The sequence below is a fragment of the Calliopsis andreniformis genome, unplaced genomic scaffold (assembly GCF_051401765.1).
Source record: "Calliopsis andreniformis isolate RMS-2024a unplaced genomic scaffold, iyCalAndr_principal scaffold0022, whole genome shotgun sequence".
In the NCBI taxonomy this organism is placed as follows: Eukaryota; Metazoa; Arthropoda; class Insecta; order Hymenoptera; family Andrenidae; genus Calliopsis; species Calliopsis andreniformis.
The window spans coordinates 5,366,284-5,388,905 of record NW_027480432.1 but is presented as its reverse complement, the minus strand read 5'-3'; the positions used below and the strand labels follow the sequence as shown (position 1 = coordinate 5,388,905).

General features: G+C 40.7%; 1 protein-coding gene across 1 annotated transcript in view; it reads left to right on the top strand.

The window, feature by feature from the left end:
* Nucleotides 1-22,622, top strand: part of LOC143186742 (cell adhesion molecule 3-like) — a 38,510-nt gene that overhangs the window by 8,028 nt on the left and 7,860 nt on the right. Inside the window, exons 2-5 of the mRNA XM_076390483.1 lie at nucleotides 6,768-6,976; nucleotides 11,239-11,374; nucleotides 16,870-17,003; nucleotides 22,149-22,455. Coding sequence (XP_076246598.1) covers nucleotides 6,768-6,976; nucleotides 11,239-11,374; nucleotides 16,870-17,003; nucleotides 22,149-22,455 — 786 coding nt within the window. The remainder of the gene's footprint in view (nucleotides 1-6,767; nucleotides 6,977-11,238; nucleotides 11,375-16,869; nucleotides 17,004-22,148; nucleotides 22,456-22,622) is intronic.

Genomic DNA, 22,622 nt, shown 5'->3' with positions numbered 1-22,622 from the left:
ATGCTAATTAAAATTTAAAGTTTTCTTGGTTGTAAATGAGCTATCACAGCAACTAGTTACTAAATTTTAGCCAGCTCTTTGCATCGTGTAAATTTAGAAATTTTTTGTGAGCTACTGAAGCATAATAGTAATTAAATTACCATCACTGTCGTTTTCTGAAGGATACAATCCACTGGGCGTGTTTTTTGCTAGTTACTGTGAACCCAAAATGTCTGTCAGTGATACGGGGTATGACACTTATGAACGACGAGGGTTACATCTCACATAATGCAGCTGAATGAGAAATGGGGTTGGAAATAGAATCTTTTATCTCTCATTAACCTGTATCGATTCAATTTATATTCATTTTGGAAATATTGAGGTATTCCCAGATATGGATTTAACAGAAAATTTTGTAAACTGCTTGTGCAAATATGTTACGGTCGATCGTATTTCTCTCAACCGTCAGAGCTGTCGAAACGATTCAAGTAAAACAGAGGCATCGACAAATTTTCGAATTATGGTGCAGTTAACTAGATGCGTGCATCAGAGTAAAAATTTCTTAGGTGAAATAAAATGAGGTCGTTCTAAATAATAAATATCGACTTCGGCGAAACTTTTGCCGCATCTTCTTGGCTGAAAAAGAGAAGCGTAATTAATCGAGGGTCGTTTTACTGAATGTTCCCTGAAAATTTTAAGTAAATCGTTCGAGTATTTTTAGAGTTATCCTGGTACCAACTCGGGAAACGGAATTTTTAAAAACTTCATCTTAGCTTAGTCATCTATTTCTGTTAAGCACTTTTGGAAAGAGTATAGATAAAACAGAAAAGCAGGGACTCCATCCAAAGTGTATAATAGAATTCGAAACGACGCTATTTCTAAAAGTATTAAACAATTAAAGGAACAAGAGAACATTACGTTTCCCATCTCGATGCAGAATTAAAGAATAACTTTCCCTAATTAAAAAGAAAATTATTTTTAGAAGAAACGTTATTCTTGCATTCGTTTTTCGCAATTATCTTAATGTCTTTTCCCTGAATTTTTCTTTCAAAATTGAAACCTAATAGGAATACTGTACAGAATGCTTCAAGACCCTTGAGGTAGAACATTTTTTGTGTTAGTGTAAAATAGTTACAATTTTGAATAAAAATTGCAGATAAAATACTTATTCAAGCAAAAAATTATTCACAATTTTTATTGGAACATTATTTAACCCTTTGACAGTTTATCTCGAGTGAGACTCAGGTGTAGCGAGAAATCGATGACAATAGAATAAGAAAATATATTTTTATTCAAATTTGCAATTGTTTAAAACTGTTAACATAAATGTCCCAGTAGTTGACCATGTCCTGGCATCTGAACACTCGCGTTAATTTTATTCAATTTCAGGGTTAAATTCTAATGTATTAAATGTACCTAATTAAAAATAAGACCTAGTGTTATAAAATAGCATCCTTAGTTTCTGAGATCTCGTAATTAAAGTATTCGGATATATTGTTTTAGGTTCTTTATTTACTCGCACACATGAAATCTTAAGCATTTAGGTACTAGAACATTGACCTTAAACACTTAAAGCAGAGCCTGTCCAAAAAAATGTAGCATTACAATTATTTAAATACTGTCCACCACTGACTTAGATCTGAATTCCAAATAGTCACCCTTTTACAACACCATAAAATTCTCAATTCCTAAAATGCTAAAATTTCTAAAAACCAGCTGCAGCCAGCAGCCAGTAGCCAGCAGCATCTTCCTCCAGGTTTCCATAAAGAGCGAGCTTATCTCCCATCGCGCTGTTAGCATCCCCCACCCCCGATACGTCTCTCGCGGGCCGAGATATAATCCAGCGACGCGATCCCTGATCTCGCTAATTTGCCCCGCAGTTTATCTTCCAGCCAGGTCCACTCGAGCCCCATCGAAGTCTCCAGGGGCCGTTTCGAAGCTTTTCAGGGTCCCTTCGCGCGGATCGAGTTCGACTGGCGACCCCTCCCCTCAGCAGCGCCAGCGCCGAGCTGTTTCTGCTAAATAGCCCCGGTCCTGCCGCTTTAATCGTCGTCGCCTCGTAATGAATTCGCCAAGCTTTTCTTAAACGAGGGTGGGACCGTCCCCCCAGCGCTGCCAATTGCATCGACGATTAAATTACGACGGCCGGGCAGAGGTGAGCTGGGCGAAGTCGCAAATGAAATTCCCCAGCGAACGGAATCCGCCAGAAATCTTAACGATCCCCGCTATCTCGTACGGACAGCGTGCTGGCGACGACTTCGACCGAGGTTTCAAGGAACTCCGTGTAATTTAAATCTCGACCCGACCCCCTCCGCTCGTGCCAGCTCGACGAGGGGGCGGAAGGGCGCTTGGGTGCACGCTTAAAATGCCTCCGTGTCCGATTAAATCTTAACAACCTAATTTGCCGAGCCCCGAATTTACCTCGATTCGATGTTACTGGTTTGATTCCTTCGTCTGCACCCCCCTCGAACCCCCGCCGCGATTTTCTGCTTCTGGTTTGTAGCTTTTTCTCTCTGGTTTCTTCTCATGGGTCTCTACTGTCTTTTTCTAGTCCCGGTTTCCTTCGTTTTTCTGGTTCCCGTTTCTCTGACGTCTTGATTCGTGAAACCAAGCGCGAAACGCAACCCTACCAGGGGAGAGAATTATACGCGAGCAGTTGGCGTGGGGTTTGCTGTAAATTTGCTTTTTTGGGGTACGAAGCGGGATTAGGAGCTTAGGGGAAGGAGAATATAGAGGGAGTATTTTCCTTTTTGGATCGTTTTTTAAGATAATTTGGGCAAGGTTAGTCCTAAGGACTTTGGCGAGATTTCATTTTGAATAAATATACTGATTTGATCAGTCTTGACGAGGTAGCCTGACAGATTTTTTACAGGGCGAGTCACGCAACTGTGTCACTTGAACATTCTTCTAAACTTTTTGTTGTGTGAAAAAATCTGTACCTCAGAGCTAGACTAAACGAAGTCTATTTTTGTTCTTTTTCAAGAGGGCCGAAAAACAGAGGCAATTATTTATTAACATAGTATTTGAAGTAGTTTATACTATTAAATTGAAAAAGCAATAAGACCCTGTAAAAAATGTAATTTTGAAAAAATGGACTTACAGAAATGGAGGTACAGAAACATTTTTTCATGTAACAAATAGTTTACAAAAAATCCAGGTTAATAAACCTGACAATTTCTTAAATCTTCCAAAAATTTTCTTCTGAAAAAGTTACAAACGCTCCCTCTATATCTTTCTTTCATTTATCATTGTAACTTTCTAATGTTTAAATCTGCTCATATGTACCATTTTCTATGTCTCCATACAGATCTATTATTTTCTCTCTTTTTCTTCAATTTTTCCCTCCATTTAATTTTCTCCCTTCCGTTTTTCTCTTTTCTCTGGCTTCTCGATTCGAGAAACGAGGCGCGAGAATCAACCTTTCGCGAGGGTGAGAATTATACTCAGGCGGTCGCAAGGGTCTCGTCGCATCCGAGGCCACTTCTTTTTCGTGGCGTAAAGTGGGATTAGGACCCATAATCTTCCTCTCGCCGCGGGCCACTTTGCAAAAATTTTGGGGAAGCTGTTGGAAGGATTAGTGGTCACGTGTGAGGGTGGATGTAGTTGGCCAGCTTGGCCGTCTTGGTTGTTACATTTTGGAATACGGTAAAAAGCGGTGGCTGTAATTACCCATTTGGCTGCGTCTAGACGTAAGTAGTTGCTGTTGCAACTACCAGCATCGGTCATAATGTAGCATTGTGAAAGCTAATGGTCGTTGCTTTAGTCCTTAGATGATATAGCATCAGTGTTATGACGTAATATGACGATGTCGTGAATAATAATTGATAATGGCACTCAGACAATTCATGAAATTTTACGTAGGAATTCTCATAAGTTATTTATGTATATTTTGTTTCTAATTAACGTAGAAAATTGGGTTAATATAAATACTTTTTTTAGTCGTGCATAAATGTGGATAGCAAGATGTTTTGCGAATTTATTTCGTGAAATGTGAAAAAGACTATAAAAAAAATCATGTCTGACAGTAGAACACCCCTTTAAGTGAGGGATAAAATATTCAGGCACCATGGGAAATCTTGTGCGTGGATTGTAATATTTTCATGAAACACTTCTCTTTTAATGTCTCGCGAAGGTGGATTTTGACGGTCCCTGGAATTCGCTCTAATTGCGGAATTGACTGCGGTCGCGCTAGCCTTCTGTTTCTAGTGAAATTAATGCGACAGTGGTCAGGGAGGGAACTAATGCGAGATTCCAATTAAAACAAATTGTTTTCTGCCTACAAATTGATTCAGGATTTATTCGCTAGATCGCGCGCTGGAAAAGTGGTCAGAACACGCCGAGTGAAAAATGAGCCCTGTCGACGTTAGAATATTAGACTTTGCTTATCGCTGGTGTTATCGCTAATCTATTCTAGGAAATTCTCTGGTTTCCAGATATATCTAGGGATAATAGAGTCCCTCCTTGCGAAGTAGTTGTGAAGGTTCTTTTTATCGTAAGTGGAAAAGTTTAAGTATTCAAGAGCAGTGGGGAATATTATTGAACTATTCCACTTGATTGTTGAACAGATTTCAGGAAGTTGCCAAAATCTCTATTTCTGGGGAATTCATTTATTTGGAAGTGTATCTAGGAGTATACTCTCCTATTGTCATGGTTGTTTTCATCGTAAGTGGAAAAGTTTAAAAATATTCAGACCCACTGGGGAATATTATTGACCTGTTCCACTTAATTGATGAACAGACTTCAGGAAGTGTCCCAAATTTCTATTCTTGGGAAATTCTTCTATTTGGAAATATATCTAAGGATAAATTCTTCTATCAACGTAGTTGTGAAAGTTGTTTTTATCGTAAGTAGAAAAGTTGAAATATATTCAGACGAAGTGGAGAATGTTATTGACCTATTCTACTTAATCATCGGACAGACTCCGCTGAGAACACACCAGTCACACATTCAAAACGTGTTCCGAATGCAATCACACAACATTTGTATTCATCGCGGAGTACATATTATCCATTCAACGCGATAGCTCCGATGCATAAGGTACAGAAAACTTATTTTGGGATCTGGGGGCTGGTTTGAATTTACGGAAACGGATATTTTCTTACGTCCTTATCGGAACCAGATTGGAATGTATACAACTAGTATTTGAGAGAAGAAAATATGCTCTACTTTACTCGTAGACAATTTACAAAACAGTACACAACATGTTTTTTAAACTTTTTATCAAGCTACATCCTGAAAAAGATAACGTGAGTGAAAAGAGTATAAAGCAGAAATCATTTGAAACTATTTCTATATTTTTCATTCCTCATTCCTCATTCTTTTATTCATTCTTTTACGTGAATATATTTGTCAATATTTTGTTTGCAATTCGACACAAGATTTCATTCTTGAGTTTGACAAACTACCATGCACAGTGGTACGCGTGTACGTTTGCAATATTGGCCCTAAAAATAGCCCACAAATTTTCGCACGCGACAGCTGCGTTACTTCCTGTTTGGAAGTCGTAAAGAACGCACCGCCGCGAATGCGCTTTCCCTATCGACATGTTTACTATCAAAGTAGCGAAATACACGCTGCAGTAGAGAAGACTTACCATTGCAAGTATTTACCGCCCTCCTCTCCCTGATCATCATTCCTCACTCTACATTTGCCAACTTTATCCTCGGCAGTTCCGTACGATAAATTCCATTCAAAAAATTGTAAAATTCCGAGATTTTCCCGACACGGGATTCAAGAACTTTTCGAATTTCTGGCACGTCGGAGGTGTACTGGTTTACACGAGTCTTCGTTACAATAGGAGTTCTGCGGAAGGGTTAAAAGGAGGAGTTCTACAGAAAAGGATTGCAACGAAACGGGGTTCGAATAACGTGTCAACGTCGAGTAACCGAAAGCACGTAGCCAGAGAAGCTCCCTTTGCTCCTCAAATATTAATTTGTTGACTCAGGATCTGACGCAAATAAAACACAGTTTGTTCGCAAACAGAAATAGTGAGTGCTGCGCGTTGTATTAACGACTCGACCAGAAATTCCTACCTAATTTTCTACCTTTGACCGTGGACCATAAAAATAGAGCACGGACGAGCACTTTCCAGAAAAAATGTTTGCACAGTATCGCACAGGAACGAGAGTAGATGGACTTTAAATCCTTTCGCCCGTCGGAGATTATAGCTTTTATTATTCTATTTTCTGTCAAGCTGAATCACTCGCCCATACATTTTCAATTGCCCCTGGGACATTTTTTAATTACAAGGAATCCTTAGATAGGCCCAAAGTTTAACAATTTTCGAAATTTTCAAGTCTAAAACTATTTTAAATTTAAATTTTATAATTTTGGAGTTAATTAATCTGTCAATGGTCTAATCATCAAATATTCTAAAGTTTTTAATGTTTAAAATTTCTTAATATTCATATTTTCAAATTTTCAAATTTTCAAAAATTCAAATATTCAATATATTTAATTCTCGAATTTTTAAATTTCCATATTTACAAATTCTTCAAATATTCTTTATTGCTTACCAAGGTACACATTCCACCATCATTACACGTACGACTTACCCCTAATCCCATCTCCCACTTGCCACTAAAACTCAATCTTTCCAGCGTCGATCAAAAATCACTTTGCTCATTTCTACCCTAAATCTCTGATCAAAGCCTCTCTCTCACCCTCTTCTCAGTTCATTACACCTTTCCTTGCCTTTTTCCACACCGTCGATATTCAAAGACACAGCAACCTGGTGCAACCCACTTCTTCCGCCACTCATTAAATTAGGAAACACCTGTCTGTTGCAGGAATCTGTTCCGGTCTGCGAGAGGTGCACATCCAGGTGCCAACAGCCGTAATAAAGGGGAACTCGACGGTACTGAACTGCTGGTATGACACCGAGGGCGACATTTTGTACACCGTCAAGTGGTACAAAGGGGGCAGGGAGTTTTATCGCTATGCTCCGAGCGAGACCCCGGTCATCAAGACTTTCCCCATTGGAAACTTGTCGGTGAAGGTGAGCATCCAAGCCCCCTAACCCTCGTGCCAATATCTGGTTATCGACTTCCGGGATATTAAGAATTTATTATGTTCTTGCTGGAGTATTTTAAAATTGCTCTGGACCACCCCCTCTTCTTTTAAATATTTTTACGTTCCTATCCGCTTTTCTGAGTGAAAACTTTTGCGACAGAGGGAAGATTGAGTGTGAGGGCTTCGAATAAGTGGGCAGGATGTTCGATGACAAGTTTTAGAGATTTGAAGGGGTGAGTTTACGTGCTAAAATAAATCGGGAATTAATGAAGTGAGTCTGATTTCAGACTTATTCTACTGATTTTGCTGTGTCTGACTTGGGACTTGTTCTACTAACTTCGCTGTGCTTGACCCTAGCAGTAGAATAAGTCTCAAGTCAGACATATTTCACACAAATTTCCACCTTATTCTAATGTCCATATAGAGAATCATCCCTTAAAATTTCTGGTACCTGTTATGGAACAAACTGTATATTTTATTTTATAAACGTTACGTGAACTATAAATAGTTACTTAAACTATTAGAAACAACAATTACTTCTTCTTCTTTCAAGTCTTTACTTCAGGATCATCTTATTTAATTTTTTAAAATTAAATATGATTAATATCGTTTCTTATTTTAAATCAAGATTCAAAATATCAGAAGCTTTTATTTCAAATTATCTGGAATTTATTTAAAATTATCTTCAAGATGAAGAACTCTTAAACAGTAATACACCCAAGTACCTCGACTATAGAACGCTCGTAAAATTGCTATTGACACTAGGCTCAACATTTCCTTCTCCTTTGTCCATCCTACCCTTTGCATGACCCTTCGCCGAAATTTCGTGAACCCAAAGGGCTGCTCATTCGCGGGACATTTAAGAGAAGAAACGAGCGGCAGGCTGGCGTCGCGGCGACGAAAAAACGCCGCCAGGGCTGCGGGAAAAGACCAACGTCCTGGGATTTATCGTGGTCGGGAAGTTGGATGGAACAATAACCGAATGTTCTAAAATATGGTGCTGGAGATATCTCGCCCCCTGCGTCCCCACGGAACTTGGCGAATTCGGGCTCCTTAATGAGCGGGGATGAGGGGGGGATGCTCGTGGCGCGCCGCCATCGATTCGAGGGAGAATTATTCGAACAGTCTCTGGGGCGTTGGTATTTTTACGAGGCTTGTATTTAGGCGTTGAGTTAGCAATAGCGCGGCATTGATGTCTCTATTGTCGTGGCACCTTCGAGATTATCTTCGACGATATCGTAAACACGCCCTCTGCCTGTGCCAGGGTGCTCGTTCGTCAGTGTCTTGGAAGAATGAAGACTTTTCGACGGGCGTAGCACACTGGCGCTGGTGGTTAGTTGATGTTGTGTTCTTGTGTGGTTGTGTTATTGGGGCAGAGCGGCGAAAGCCTGGGGTGAGGTTTGCGAAGCGATTCTTTTGGGTGTGGTACAGTATTTGTGTTTGAGTGGTTTTTATTTGGTGTGGAAGTTGATTAATTTTGTTTCAATTTTTAAATACATGAGTCTCTGAAAAATAACAGAATATTCTGGGGCTGATTCGTGTGCCAAACAGTTGTGGAAAAATAATTGGGGAGTTGTGTTGCCAAACGATGCTATGTATTTAAGGTTTAAATGTGAATGTATTTCCTTTTGAATGGTAGCTTTAAACAAACTGTATCTACCTCTAAATTATTTAAGAGAGATGTTTTATTTGAAATTCAGTTCGGTTTAAAAGATATCGAATTGACCCACCAGAAAAATTTTGATTAGTTAAGGGATGGCAATCCTGAGAAAATCAACTACCAGCAGTTTCTAAGATGAAATTTTGAAATTAAATATATTTATAGTCTTTTTGATATTAAATTTCAGTACGTTGAAATTATATTTTTAAAGAAATTTTTTAAACAGAAAAGAAGTTTTAAAATGAATTTTAGGTTATAAAAAATATCAGTGATATAAAATCGATAGATAATGGATAGCTACTAAAAATTAATTCAGTGTGACGAATAGTTAAAAAGTGTTAGAACTATTGAATCCAGCAGAGGCTTGATTAATCTCGATCATTTCGGTAACAATTCTCCCCAGCTCTAAATTAATGAAACAGAGACGCCTTGTTTGCACTGCGGTCTCACGGATGTCGGTGACAGTCTAATCTATTATATACACCAGCGGAATTATTTGAGTTACAACGACTTAACTGAGGATTCAGGTAAATACTGTTCGAATTCGTTTTGTTAAAGAACCGCTTTCGAAATTTGAAGGGATAGTAACTCCTAACTCTATGTCGCATGTAGAGGATTAATCGTGGACAGGAATGTTCCTATTGGACGATTGCAATTGGCACTACAGAGACCCTCGTAATAGTTACGACTTTCAATCCCAATTGTAGTTACACGTAGCGTTCATAACACTTTTTTGTGCTTCATGGTGAGCAATTCTAAAGTTTCGAACCCTTTTTGTCCTCAAATTTGCAAGTTTTTGTATTTCAAACTTTTCAAATTTGAAAATTCTTGAATATTTAAATTCTCCAATATTCAAATTTAAAAATTCTCAAATATTCAAATTTAAAAATTCTCGAATATTCAAATTCTCAAATATTCAAATTTAAAAATTTTCGAATATTCAAATTTTCAAATATTCAAATTTAAAAATTCTCAAATATTCAAATTTAGAAATTCTCGAATATTCAAATTTCAGAATTTTAACGAACTTTTAATTCACGTGGGGTCCCAAAACGATATCAAAGAATACTGTATTTCACACATATTTTACATATCCATTACATCACAGAGTATCAGTTGATTGCTCCAACAAGTGGTCCTAACAATATTCAGAAATGTGTTTCCAACATTCCTTTCTGAACCACCCTGTATTACAGCACCCCCAATCCACCCCACACTACTCAAAATTGCACTAGCCTTCCACATCACCCTTCCCAAAATCCCTTAAAAAAAACCCACCCTTCTCAGTCACCCCTCGAAACTTTTCTTCACCCCCCTGAAACACATGCTCCCAGCGTCCCAAATAATCCTTCGTTTACCCCGCAAGTGTCTGGTTGTTGGACGCACCTAAAAACACGCTGTACAATTACGAAAGTCTGAAATTACTCTGTCCAGAGTCGGCTAATAAATCCCTCGTGGCTGGACGTCGCGTTTTCGTCGCGGCGAATCCTCGCGCCGCGGAGAAAAACCTTCCCGCGAGGGGAGCGAGGCGAGGGGTCAGACAAGGGTGGCGGGCGAAATAAATCGCGAGGGCTCGCGAAATTTAGCGAGACGACTGGTCGACAGTGCAGTGTTACGGGCGCGTAATGTCGCTCGTAAACCGCTCGCCGTGGTGCATTTCGCGAGAGCGTGTGAATCGTTGCCAGGGTTCGCTCGTTGAAATCGACTGACACCGCCACGTCAGTCGAATCGATATCGCGAAGAGTCGGGGCTCTGGCGGGTCCAGCTGTCTTCCTCGGCTCGGTGTGCATCGCTGGCCGAAAACAATGCGAAACTGCCGATCGCCGAGCCTTTGTCTTCCCCTCGATTGATCAATGTACTCAGTTTCGCTTCGCCGTTGTCCCCGCGCCTCGTTTCGTTTCATTTTTTCTGTCGTTGCTTTTTTTTGGGGCCCAGAGTGAGCGAATTTGGGAGCTGAAATGGAGTGGTGCAGGGTTTTGTTGCTTTTTCAGCTTTGATTCTTCTGACTTTGAGCTTCTGCCATTTTTGGGGGATGGAGGGACTGGATTTGTAGAGTCCTTGAGGCGTCGTTGAATTTGTCAAATTGAAATTTGAAATTTTCTGTAGTCATGCGTGTAAAAGTTGAAGAACTCGCATATTTCAGTTTTTAGATACTTCGATACTGAAAATATTGGATGATTATACTTAATAAAATTGGAGAACTTGAGTATTTCAGTTTTTAGAGACTTCAATACTGACGATATTAAAAGATTAAATTCGATAAATTCAATAAAGATTGGGGAATTTAAATATTCCAAAAAGTTGGCAAAAGCAAATACGCAATTTAGAATTTTAAACATTATCTAAAAATTCTTCAATATTCAGAATTGTCATGATCTTATATTACAAATTTTTCAGTTCCTCTGATTCTCAATATTCCAAACTTAGGAGTTTCTAAGATTCAGGTTTTCAGTTTTATCTTCATTCTCCATCTCTTTCTTTTATGAGCAGAAGCTCTATAGTATCGAAGGTCGTAAATATTTCAGTGGGGGATGTTCTAGAGCCGGAAGACGCTGAGGAGGAATACATGGAACGATTCTCTGTTGCAGAAAACCGAGAGCAATGCGACGCAGGTTGCATTGATGAATCTCGAGCTGGACGCTGCGGGGGAGTACAGTTGCGAGGTCTCCGCGGACGCGCCTTCCTTCCACACAGCCATTGTGTCTGCCACCATGAACGTCGTTGGTAAGGGATATGTTTGATTTAAAATATCTGCTATTATAGAATCCCTAAAATTAAAAACATTGAAAATTATTAACTCTTTAATGAAGCTGCATCTGTCAGCTGTAGATACACTGTATAAAAACAGAAAGGAAAATTATTCTGTATTATTAGAAGCCTTCTACTTTGTTTGTTGAGTAGTAGGTATCACTTACACAGCTTAGAATTACCAAGAAATTGTTTAGAAAAATTCTAAACAGCATCAATGCGTGGAATAATTGATAAGAATTGTCAGACATTTTAAGGAATAATTTTACATGTTAAAGTAGGATAAAAATAAAGAATAAAAAATGTTGAGACTTCGTTTCAGTCATACACTATCGCGAAAGCATCTAAGGATTGCGTGATGTGTGTCTGAACAGAATTTATTCTACTGCCAGCGTACATTAGCCAGATCACTGATCGAGCACAGCGAGGCTAGTAGTATAGGTCAGTAGAATAAGATAAGTCAGACATATTTCAGTGTAGGTACCTATCTTTAACAATTAATAACTTCAAAACGAAGTCTCAAATGCAATTTTATTCTCTATCATTTTCCTCTTATTTTATCACATAGAATCACCCCATCGAATTTCTGACACCCCTTATACAAACATTCATCACTGCATAACAAGAAACGAAGTCCATCCCACCCTATTAACACGCAATTTATAACACCTCCAACCCCAGGGACCCAAAAATGGCCAAAAAGTTCTGAAACCACCGTTTCCAAAGAAATCGATCTCCCTCAAACTTTCACTCTAAACTACCTCCCCCTCCCAGCCATTCAAACCTTTCAACCCCCATTGAATTTCTTCTAACCAATCTCCCCTATCTACCCGCCCAACAGCTTCCCTCGACAAAAATAACTCAGAACCCAGTTCCTGAATCAAAAAACCCTACTGTCTCTCTTGGCAAGAGTCTCCCAGGGATGCACAGTAATCGCAGCACACGGTTCGATCCAAAGCCACCTTCTATAGACAGTGCACAGTACTTGCGTAGGTGGAGGTGAAACGAAACGTACGCGGCGTACTAGGCAGCGCGTTAGCTGCTGCACAGTTTCGAACTGCGAATTAATACCAGCCACCGTTCGGGGGTGGACTTAAGGGCTTACGCGAATCGCTGTGGACCGAGCCGAAGATAATACTGCGGGTACACGCGCGGGAGCGAACGAGAATTAGGTGTTTCAGGGTGAAGGAGAATTAGGTTAACCATCCTTTCGCTCTTCACTTCTTTCCAGCTCGCCGTTCGTTTTTCTCCCAGTCTGTTTCAACCCCTTTCTTCGGTGGATGAGATAGCAGAAGTGGGTTAACAGGATAAGGGGAGGATTTCGTCGCTGACAGCCGCGACACCGTCAACTGTCGCTCGTTAATTCGCTGGGGAATGACAAATCGCGGGGGGGTGTGTATCAGCGGGCGAGGGTGAAAAAAGGTGAGGGGGGTTACGAAGCTCGAGGCGTAAAGATAGTCCTCCTGCGCAGTGTGGTAGCGTTTACGGGGTAAATACACTGCTGGTCATAAATTCGAGACAGTCTTCTTCATTGTTGCGCCCTGGATGCTGGGGGGTGGCAAAGAAAGCGACGAACGAGGGAATTGCGAAAATTACCATTTCGCTGTATCCACGCTGTTATATAATTGCCATTTATCTGACTGTAGAGTACTGCTTTAATAATCGCTTTATGACGCTGTTACATTCTTCGGATGCGCCCCCTTTGTCTTGGCGACGCGACGGGGAGGGACAAAGGGGAGCTGGGAGTGGGAGCTCGTAGGTGCCAGGCTGAGGATCGGAAAATTTGGGGACAATGAGTTCTGGACTTTTAGTTTCTGTGAGGCAGAGTGGAGGAGGGGGAGAGGGATGCAAAGTGGCAGAGGAGGAAAAGGGAAGTTTGTTGTGTGTACGGGGGTTGTTTTGTAGTTATGGTTTATGGGTGCGATTTTCAGACTGAGTTATGCTTTTCATGTTACATAGGTATTAGGTTTTTAAGCTAGTTCAAGGATTTAAATATTCAAATTTTCAAATTTTTAAATATTCAAATTTTCAAATATTCAATTATTCAAATATTCAAATATTCAAATTTTCAAATATTCAAATTTTCAAATATTCAAATTTTCAAATTTTCAAACTTTCAAATATTCAAATTTTCAAATCTTTAAATATTCTAATGTTTTAAGTTTTCGAAGCTTGAAACCTTCAAATTCTGAAGATTCTCAGTATGCAAATCTCCAAATTTTTCTGCCTTGAAATTGTCAAGTTTTCACATTTTCAAATTTTCAAATATTCAAAGCTCAAGTTTCTGAATCTTTACGTTTTACAATTTTGGGTACCTTTACTGTCACCCTAGAGAAGCTTTCACATATACAGTATTTACTCATTACAAGCGTATTTCTGTGTCCATTATTTCCTTGATAAGGTGATTTCCTATAGAGTGTGGTAGTTGTTCCACCTAATATTCTACCCCCAGGGTCTGATTTTTACTTCAAGGTGGGAATTAACGATCCTTGGGTACCCTAGCCGATCCACCATTAAGATCTCTGTACATGGTAGTTGTGTCCATTACCACAAAGTTTCGCCTGTACTCGCCACATTCGTGCCTGAAATTGTTTCCACTATTCAAGTCTTTTCTTTCAATTTATTGAATTCCTTCTCTTTTTTTGTAATTTCTTGTAATTCTATAAATTTTCGAAGCTTCTTTAAGATCTCCAATTTTTAAATTTCTAGTTCTTGTAATACACTTGTCTACTTCCTCGCAAAAAGTTCAATCTACGAAGCTCAAAAATGTAATTATAACCAGGCTTTTGTATCCTCAGTGTTTTTATTCCTGTAGTCCTTTGGTAAAGAAACAGTAGCAATACAAATAATTTAAATTATTAATTTTCCAAAATTACACTTTCCTCTTCGAACAATACTTCATCAAAAACGTCCACGATTAACGAAAATAGTGCCCCTCGACAAAAGCCAATATTCAAATCATTTGACGTTGTTTATTTAACCACAATAGTGGCCACAGGTCATTTCGCCAAAACATAAAAGCAAGGTTCACACGTAAAAACTGGCCGTTTTGCCCCTTAAACAAAAACCGAAATTCCCGAACCGTCTGGCCGACGAATTATTGAAATTTCATTAAAAAAGTGTTTCCGTTTCATCAAAGGGGCCGCGATCAATAATATACAATAAACAATAATTAAAGTCCATTCGCGCCGGGAGCTATTGAATTTCAGTTTACACGAATATTCAACATCACTTCTATACCCACTTCGAAAAAATATACTCGAGCTGTTTGTTTTAATGTTATTTTTAATTGCAGCAACATTTAACCGAGCCCGTAGTTGTTTTCAGACCCAACGCGTCGTTTGAATCGCAAACACGGGATACGGATTACAAACTGTTGTCAAATAGCGATTCTGGCCGACACGCGACAATGCCGCAACTTGTCTCGTTTTGCATTATAGGAAATGAAAGTTTAGTAGACTCGAAATTCACCTCTGTTTTCCACCCCTTGCCATACTTCGACGAATCTGATTCGTAGACTTTCCAGAGTACCTTCACTGCCGATTACGCGGTAACGCGTGATGAGAAATTTCAGCAAGTAACCGCTCACGCACCATCGCGTGAGTGGTCCATGTTTATTCAATAGGAGCTCTGTTGTTGGCAGTTTGGGGTATTTGCACTACTAAAGAGAACACTACGAAAGAAAATTGTGTAGGTAAGGGTTACAGGGCGCGCAGGTGGTGCAAGGGGTAGAGGAGACGAAACTTTTCGCGAGTCTCTGTGACTCGTCGAATGGAAAAATTCGAAGGGAACGTAGAAAGTTCGCGTGAAAAGAATTTTCCCGCGGTGACGTGCGAGCTCCTCGTTTCTCCGCTCGAAGCAACCCCCTTCCCTTTAGCGAAACGTTAGGGGCGAAATTAAGTACCACGGCAGCAGGGTGAACATTTTCCCGACGGCTCCTTTTTACATTCTACTCGCTTCGAAATTAATTCCAGCGGATAGGAATATGGAATGCTGCGCGGAAGGAAGAGGGTGTTTTGATAAAACGCCCCGTTTCCTGTCTCGAAATTTTTAACGAAGACGGGGGAGAAACAGGAGCGTTTCCGCGGTCGACGACGAAATCTTCCCCCTGTGTGTTTCAACTTTTAATAAATCCCGAATTTCCAGGGAGCAGTGGCGAAGCATCCGGCGAGCGGAAAAAAGGCTTTTCCTCTTTCTTTTTCTTCCTTTTTGTTTTTATCAGCGCGGAACGTTTCCAATTTCCGCGTCTAGTCCCCGAAGGCCCTCGCATTTTTCACGTGTTTGTTCCCCGATGAATGCCTACCAGTCACTCGAACTTTTTTTCCGCGTGTATAAGGAAGGGAAAAGGGAAGACGGGTAAAGGAGCCTCTTATGGATCATAAAAGCGACACGAGGAAAAGGGAACGGAAGGATGTCCCGCTCAAACGTTCTCGTTATCTCGCGGAGAAAGGCTCGAGGAATCGCGTCGCTATCGTACGTTTGTACTACTACCCTGCGCGATCGTTTACTTGTACTACTGCCGCGTTCTGGGACAAGCGTTGTGGTTGGAGATCAAAATATTATAATCTCGCTGGTTCTGATGTGTTGTGTAGTCTGTTAGGATTCTTGTGGTGGGAAATAGGAATATTTTAGGGGAACTGGAGAGGAACACAGTGGGTTTGTTACCGAGGAGCTATGTTTGACTTTAGTACACTTTTCTTTGCAAGGTACTCTGAAATGTACTTTTCCTTTTTCCTTTGACCTGTGCCACATTTTTGAAAATTCTAATTAAGGACTTAACATCTAAGATATAGAATTTATATTTTCTTTACTATACAAGAATAGTAAAGAACAAATTAAATCTCCCTCTTTCTTAACTTCAACAAAACCTGTTTAAGAAACTTACACTCGAAACCAGCCTACCCCACAAAAACCCAAACCACAAACTTCACCCAACTTCGGCCAAGGGTTCCTCAACCTCCACCCTTCTCACCTGAAAACCAGGGTTGCCATGTGAACTCCCTCCTTGAGAGTAGTAAAAGAAATTGGTAACGCTAATACAACAGTAGAAATAATAACGCTAAATAAGACATCTGTAATTTCTTCCCCCACTATACCCAAGAAAGGGACTTCCGTGGCAACCCTGCACAAACCCCTGAAAACCACTAGCATCGCAACTGCAACGAACACTGCCTGAAAACCACGGGCCCTGGCACAGCGCAGTCTCCCTTATGAATACATTACCCCGATATCGAAACTCGAGCGCGAATTGCTGGGCATAAAAGAAGAATTTTTCATCAGTCCGCGGTACAGAGGCTTCCAGTACGCGTATCCTGGAATCTTGAAAACTTCTCCCCCCTTTTCGCCATACGTACACAGCGTATGGCGAAGGGAGGGTGCCGAGGGGGCGAGGGTAGAACGTCAAAGCAAGGTTTCGAACATGCCTCGCATACTTCCGGCCCCGTGTATACCTGGCGTCTCTTGTTCCGCAGAATTACCCTCTCAAAGGCCGTCGATACACGGGCTAAGGAGGAAATACCGGATTGACGATATGCTGCGTTTGAACTGCACATCCGGACGGAGCAAACCCGCGGCCAATCTCACCTGGTACATCAACGATCGACAAGTACGGGTTTGGTATACACTGAAACAGCGACTCTGCGTTCCTTCGCGAGCAGAGGTCCTTATTTCGCGGGCATTTCAATGGGCGTAGGGTTCGAGTAAGGTAAACGAGTCCAAACGCCAACTCGTGGAATTTTGGGTACAGGGACGCGAGGTGGTTGACCCAGCAGTCGATTAACTGGCAGAGATGTTAATCTTTTTAGTGAAAAATTCAGAGTGAGGACAAGGGAGGCCTTTTTTAAGAGGCTATTTATATTGTTTAATTTAGTGATATTTAGTGACAGAGAACTTAGTCTCTTGCAGTTTTCTTGTAACTTATTGTGTGATCAATTTGAGAAAATTTAAGTAATCGACTACTGAGTCCTGATTGAGTGGCAGGTCAACTATCTTACACTTGTGTTTGCAATTCATGTAGACATATATTAAGAACATAGATTTTTAATTTCTTGTGCACCGTGTACACCTGTGTTTTAACACATTATACGTCATCAGAATCGTGACCTCTACTCGCGAGGCTTCCTAGACACCGCCATCCCCCACCCTGTTTCCTCGAATCGCTCGAAGCGTTCTCTCGAACGAGGGGGGTTGTGTTTTGTCGCGGTCGTTTAAATACACTGGCGAAAACGATCGGTGAATCTTTAAACGACGGTGGAAATTGAAGGAGGGAACAGAAGGAGCGTGCACGCGTCGCTGGCGGCCATTTTGAATATTAGCGTCCCGACTGGAAGGAGTCGAGTCAATTGGCGGAGATGGAGGTTCGGTAAACGAAGGATCTGGCCTCGAATATTGGCTCGGGAATTCGATCAGAGGATCTTCTTTCTGAAATTTTCTGAAATGGAAACGCCCTTCTCTCCCTATTCCCTTCAATTTTCCGTTTTCCTGCCAGCTGGAATTTTGAAACCGTCATGCTGGACGATAGCTTCGTTTAGTAGACGCTGGGGTGTTTGGAATATTAGATTAGAGGGAGTAAAGTAAATCAATTTAGAGAAAAGGTCGATTGCTGAAAATAGAATATAAAGTGAGTTATGAATTTGCTTACGAAGAATTATTAGATTCATGTCGAAGGTTTGCTGTAGGTAACCTTTCTAGGGGTAGTACATTTTTCTGGAGCCCGACTTGAAATTTTTCAAGGTACTTTAAAAAGAAAGAAAAGTAGGTAAAGGTTTAACGTGAAAGCTGAATAGTCAGAGAGTGCTGTTTAGAATTAATTAATATAGTTGCTTTCAATTTTCTAAATTCGAAAATTATTCAAATTTTTGAATTTCTTTCTTGACAGATAAAAACCACCCTTAGCAGGCCACTTGGGCTACATAAGCCATTTCGAATATTAGATTTGAGGAAGAAAGCTTAACTGATTGGAGCAATCTTCCAGAGAACGGGAGATCTGGGCTCCACTTCCGGTTGAGCAATCCTATCGACTAGCTCGATTTTTCTTTCTCGTAATACTTTGTAGTCTTCGTTTAGATATAGTCAAGGCACTTGGGGAAAGACAAAGAAAAGGATCCTTTTGCTGCTTATTGGACTATCGTTCTAATGAATTGTACTGTTCACGCCAGTGGCGAAGTTTTCCTTGCTAATCCTAGCTTATTATACAAAATGGTCGCTAGCAGTCTCGAGAAACAAGGAAATCCTGTGTGTTCTATAATTTACCTAATTCAAAAATATTCAAGTACCTACATTATATTTACATACTTGGTAATTAATTCTTGGAATACTAAAACTTTGCAGTACTTAATGTAATTATGCAAGAACGCAATTTTCCATTTTAACTACTGAAAAGACAGTACGAGTGAAATTTTTAGAGGCAATTAATACGAGCTACAGTATTCTATAAACCAGTATACAGTATTCTCTTTGCTTCATTGAAACAAAAATTCCTAAAATCACTGCAGTAATAACACACCTCGAAGCACATCCTTCGAGAATTTCAAGAGACTCGAAGGGGCAGAGAGCAGAAATTCCTCTGGCAGCATCGTAACCGAAATAAAACGCGAAAGCTGTCCCCTCGTTGATATTTTATGCATTGATATTTTGACACCTACTCTCAGCACGAATTAATTCGAAGCCGAATGAAGCATCGGAAATTTCATTTAGCAGGGGATCGCTTCACGGGGGCTCCTCTCAGCGAGACATTTTTTTCTCGCCGTGGCCGCGATGAATATTTCAAGAGTATCGTTGAAATGTTGCGACGCAACGCGAGAGAAAAATCGAGCAATCGAGGTTCCTTCGACGTGCAGTGACGCAGCCATCGAAATATAACCCCCTGTCAAACAAATTGTCAGTCGATCCGCCGCTGGACACGTCCGCGTTGTCGGGGGTATTGTTATTCAAAAACTCTGTTCCGCGGCGAGCTCGCGAGCGCGATAGGGGCGAGGGGACGCTGGCTTTGTTTGGTTTTCCAGCCTGTCGAAATTTTATTAACCCTTCTGCGGCGACTCCCCTTGGAAACGATAGCAGGATCGCGGGTAAGATCGGGGGTGGAGAATGTTTAAGTTCCTCTAGGAGCAGCGTGGCGTAACACATTATGCAAACTCTTGTTATTCGGTCCACGATTTTTCGCGATAATCCTACACTAGGGAATTTCTGATATCGCCGTGCAAATGTTAACCCTTCGCGGTTCTAACGTGCTCCCGCAGGGCAGAAAAATTGACGCTGATATTAGGTGCAGAGCTTTGTAGCCTTCTGTAAACGGAACCCTTCTCGATATCTCGAGGATGCATGTGTTTGCGCTGCTCTGCGGCTTCTGGCTGATGTTTTATGCCAGATTTACTCTTTGTAGTTTGAATTGCGCTGCGAGCTGTTAGCTTGCTTGGGAAAGAGAGGCTCTAAGCGTTCACGGTGCAATGTTTTCAATTATTCTGTATTCTAGGGTATGTTTAAGCTGTTCAGTTTTTTAGTCGGTTGTGTGTGCGAGGAGGGTGGGTGGATCATTATTTTTATAATGTTATGTTTGTATAGTGGATATAGTTTCTGGCTGCTTCATAGCCTGCAGTAGTATGAACCTGTATGTAGTCAGACGTTGTACGAGTCTAACATTTTATAGATCACAGAAACATTTCTTAAGTTTCTTAATTTCTTAAGTCTTAACATTCCTGACTTTACTTTTTTCCTTCATTCTTTAACACTTTACGATTACTAGTAGCATGAAACTGCGTCTGGTCAGACACGTAGTTTAGAAAAGAGCTGGAACTTTATACTGGTTCAAATATTAGAACCAGACGACTAAACATTTCTGGCTTTATTTCTTTCTTCATTTTTCGACACTCTATGATTGCTAGTAGTGTGAGTACGTACGTGGTCAGACACATTATACAGTAGTACAGAGGTGGAATTTTATACTGCTCCAAATATTAGAATCAGACGAGTAAACATTTCTGGCTTTATTTCTTTCTTCATTTTTCGACACTTTACGCTTGTTAGTAGCGTGAGTCCGTGCCTGGTCAGACACATCATACATTAGAAAAGAGGGAATTGATGCTTCCCAAAATATTAGATCAGTCAACATACCATGTTAATTTTCCTGTAATTTCTACCTAGTCCACAGCCCACAGTAGAATGAATCCATGCATGGTCAGACATTGCACGAGTGTAATATCTGGTAGATCTGAAAACTCTTCCAGCTTCAGAGCTCCCAAAATACTAAGTCAATCAATACCTCCGACTTTATCTGTTTCTCTCTCAATTTTCCAATACTTCAGACATGTAAGTAGTATGAACCTGTACATAGTCAGACACCTTCTAAACATACCATATCATTCAAATTCAAAATTCGAAGTTCTTAAAGCATTAAATCACTCGACATCTCCGTCTCTACTTTCCTCTCTCTTAATTTTCAAATACTGCCATAAGTAGTATAAACCTGCACACACTCAGACACTTCTTTAGTGCACCATATCGTGGACCAAATAACGAGTTTCAAAGCTTCCAAAATTCTAAATCATTCAGCGCTTCTCACTCTGCTTCCACCCAGTTCTTCGACTCTCCACAGTAAACAACTGATCCTCAAACCCTTAACTACCCCGCGTCAGGTAAATCAACGGCGCTTCGACAGGTTCGGTTCGCCGCAAAGGGTTAAAGCAACAATCCTTAAACGTCGAACGAGCGAGATTACTCGGCACACGGTGGCGATTAGCAAATTCCCCGTCGTTGCGGTGAATCGTCCGATTAATCGTGGAAATTTGCCCCCATAAAACGACTGGCGGCTTAGCTCAGCGAATTAATTATCGGAATTAAGTCGCGCGGCCGCGCGTCCCTCGGCGAGAGAGTGTTACAGGGAAGCAGCGGCTCGGGGGTGGCGAGTGGTGAATTTTAACAGACGTTCCATGGTAATCGTCGACAAATCTCACCTTTGAGGGGGTTTCTGGTCTAGATCCACATTTTTTTAAAGCTTTTCTTGGAACTTTTTTTTTTCTTTCAAATCAGGAGACTGTTTCGTGGGAAGCCTTTGCGCATGTGTTTATTAATGTTTTTGTATCTCAGGGTTAGATTAATCCAAGTCAATTTTTTCAAAATTAAGATTCTTTAGGACCTTATTACTTTCTCTTCGTTTTATTAGAATAGTAGGAATTTAATTAAATTAGTCTGTTTTTAGTTTTAGGAAATTTAGTTGAATGAGTGAAGGAAATTTAATAATATGAACTAATTGAAATATTGTGTTAGGCAATGAGTAATCGCATTTGTTTTTCGGCTCTCCTAGAAAATTACAAAAATGGACTTGTGTTGGTCTTTCTCTGAGGTACAAATTTAGTGTACATAAATTACTTTTTTCAAGCGAAAAGAGTGAAAGTTATACAAGCTATGTGTCCCTGTACAACTTTCCTGTTAATGTTACTCGTGGACATCGTTTCAGCTGTTCTGCTAATGTAAAACAGTACCTGCTATTTCACACATAAATATCAGAGTAGGTAACAATTATTTCCTAATTTTTGGTAACAAATTGGTAAGTACTTCAATTCTAAACTACTCAAAAAGTGAGTTCTGATCAGCAACTGGATCCTTAACGATACACCAAATAATATTAAACGCTTCCCATAAAACAGTCTTCTGACTTTAAAAAAAAAAATTCCCAAAAAAGCGTTAAAGAGACGTGCTTTTAGTCCAGAACACACCCTTAAATTGCACCCTGTGTTATCCCTTCGCGTCTGTGCAGCCCCTGAAGTCCCACGTACGCACGTACAGCCCCCTGGACACGAACGAGTCCGAGTGGCAGGTCTCCCAGATCGGCCTCCAGTTCCTCGTCACGCACGACCACTTCAGCAGCGGGAAGCTGAAGATCCGATGCAGCGCCTCGATCTACGACATCTACTGGAAGAGCACAGAGGTCAGCACCGAGGAGGACAGGCCCAGGGTGATACACTACGAGCCAGCAGCGACCATCGTCGGCATCAACTACCTCCAGCCGCCGCCGAACTTCCAGACAGGACAGAAGAAGCCTGACGGCCATGTTGGGGTGAAAGGTAACGACCTGTTCTTTGGTCTGCTGATTTTTGTTTCAGTCACGGGAAATTAATTCGACGTTCTTTGGGGACACGTCTCGGCCTCGGAGGTAACAGATGGCCTGGGCTGCGAGGGGGTGGTTTGTAACAGCGACTGGGGCTGTGCAGAGGTTTGCAAATTATTAGAT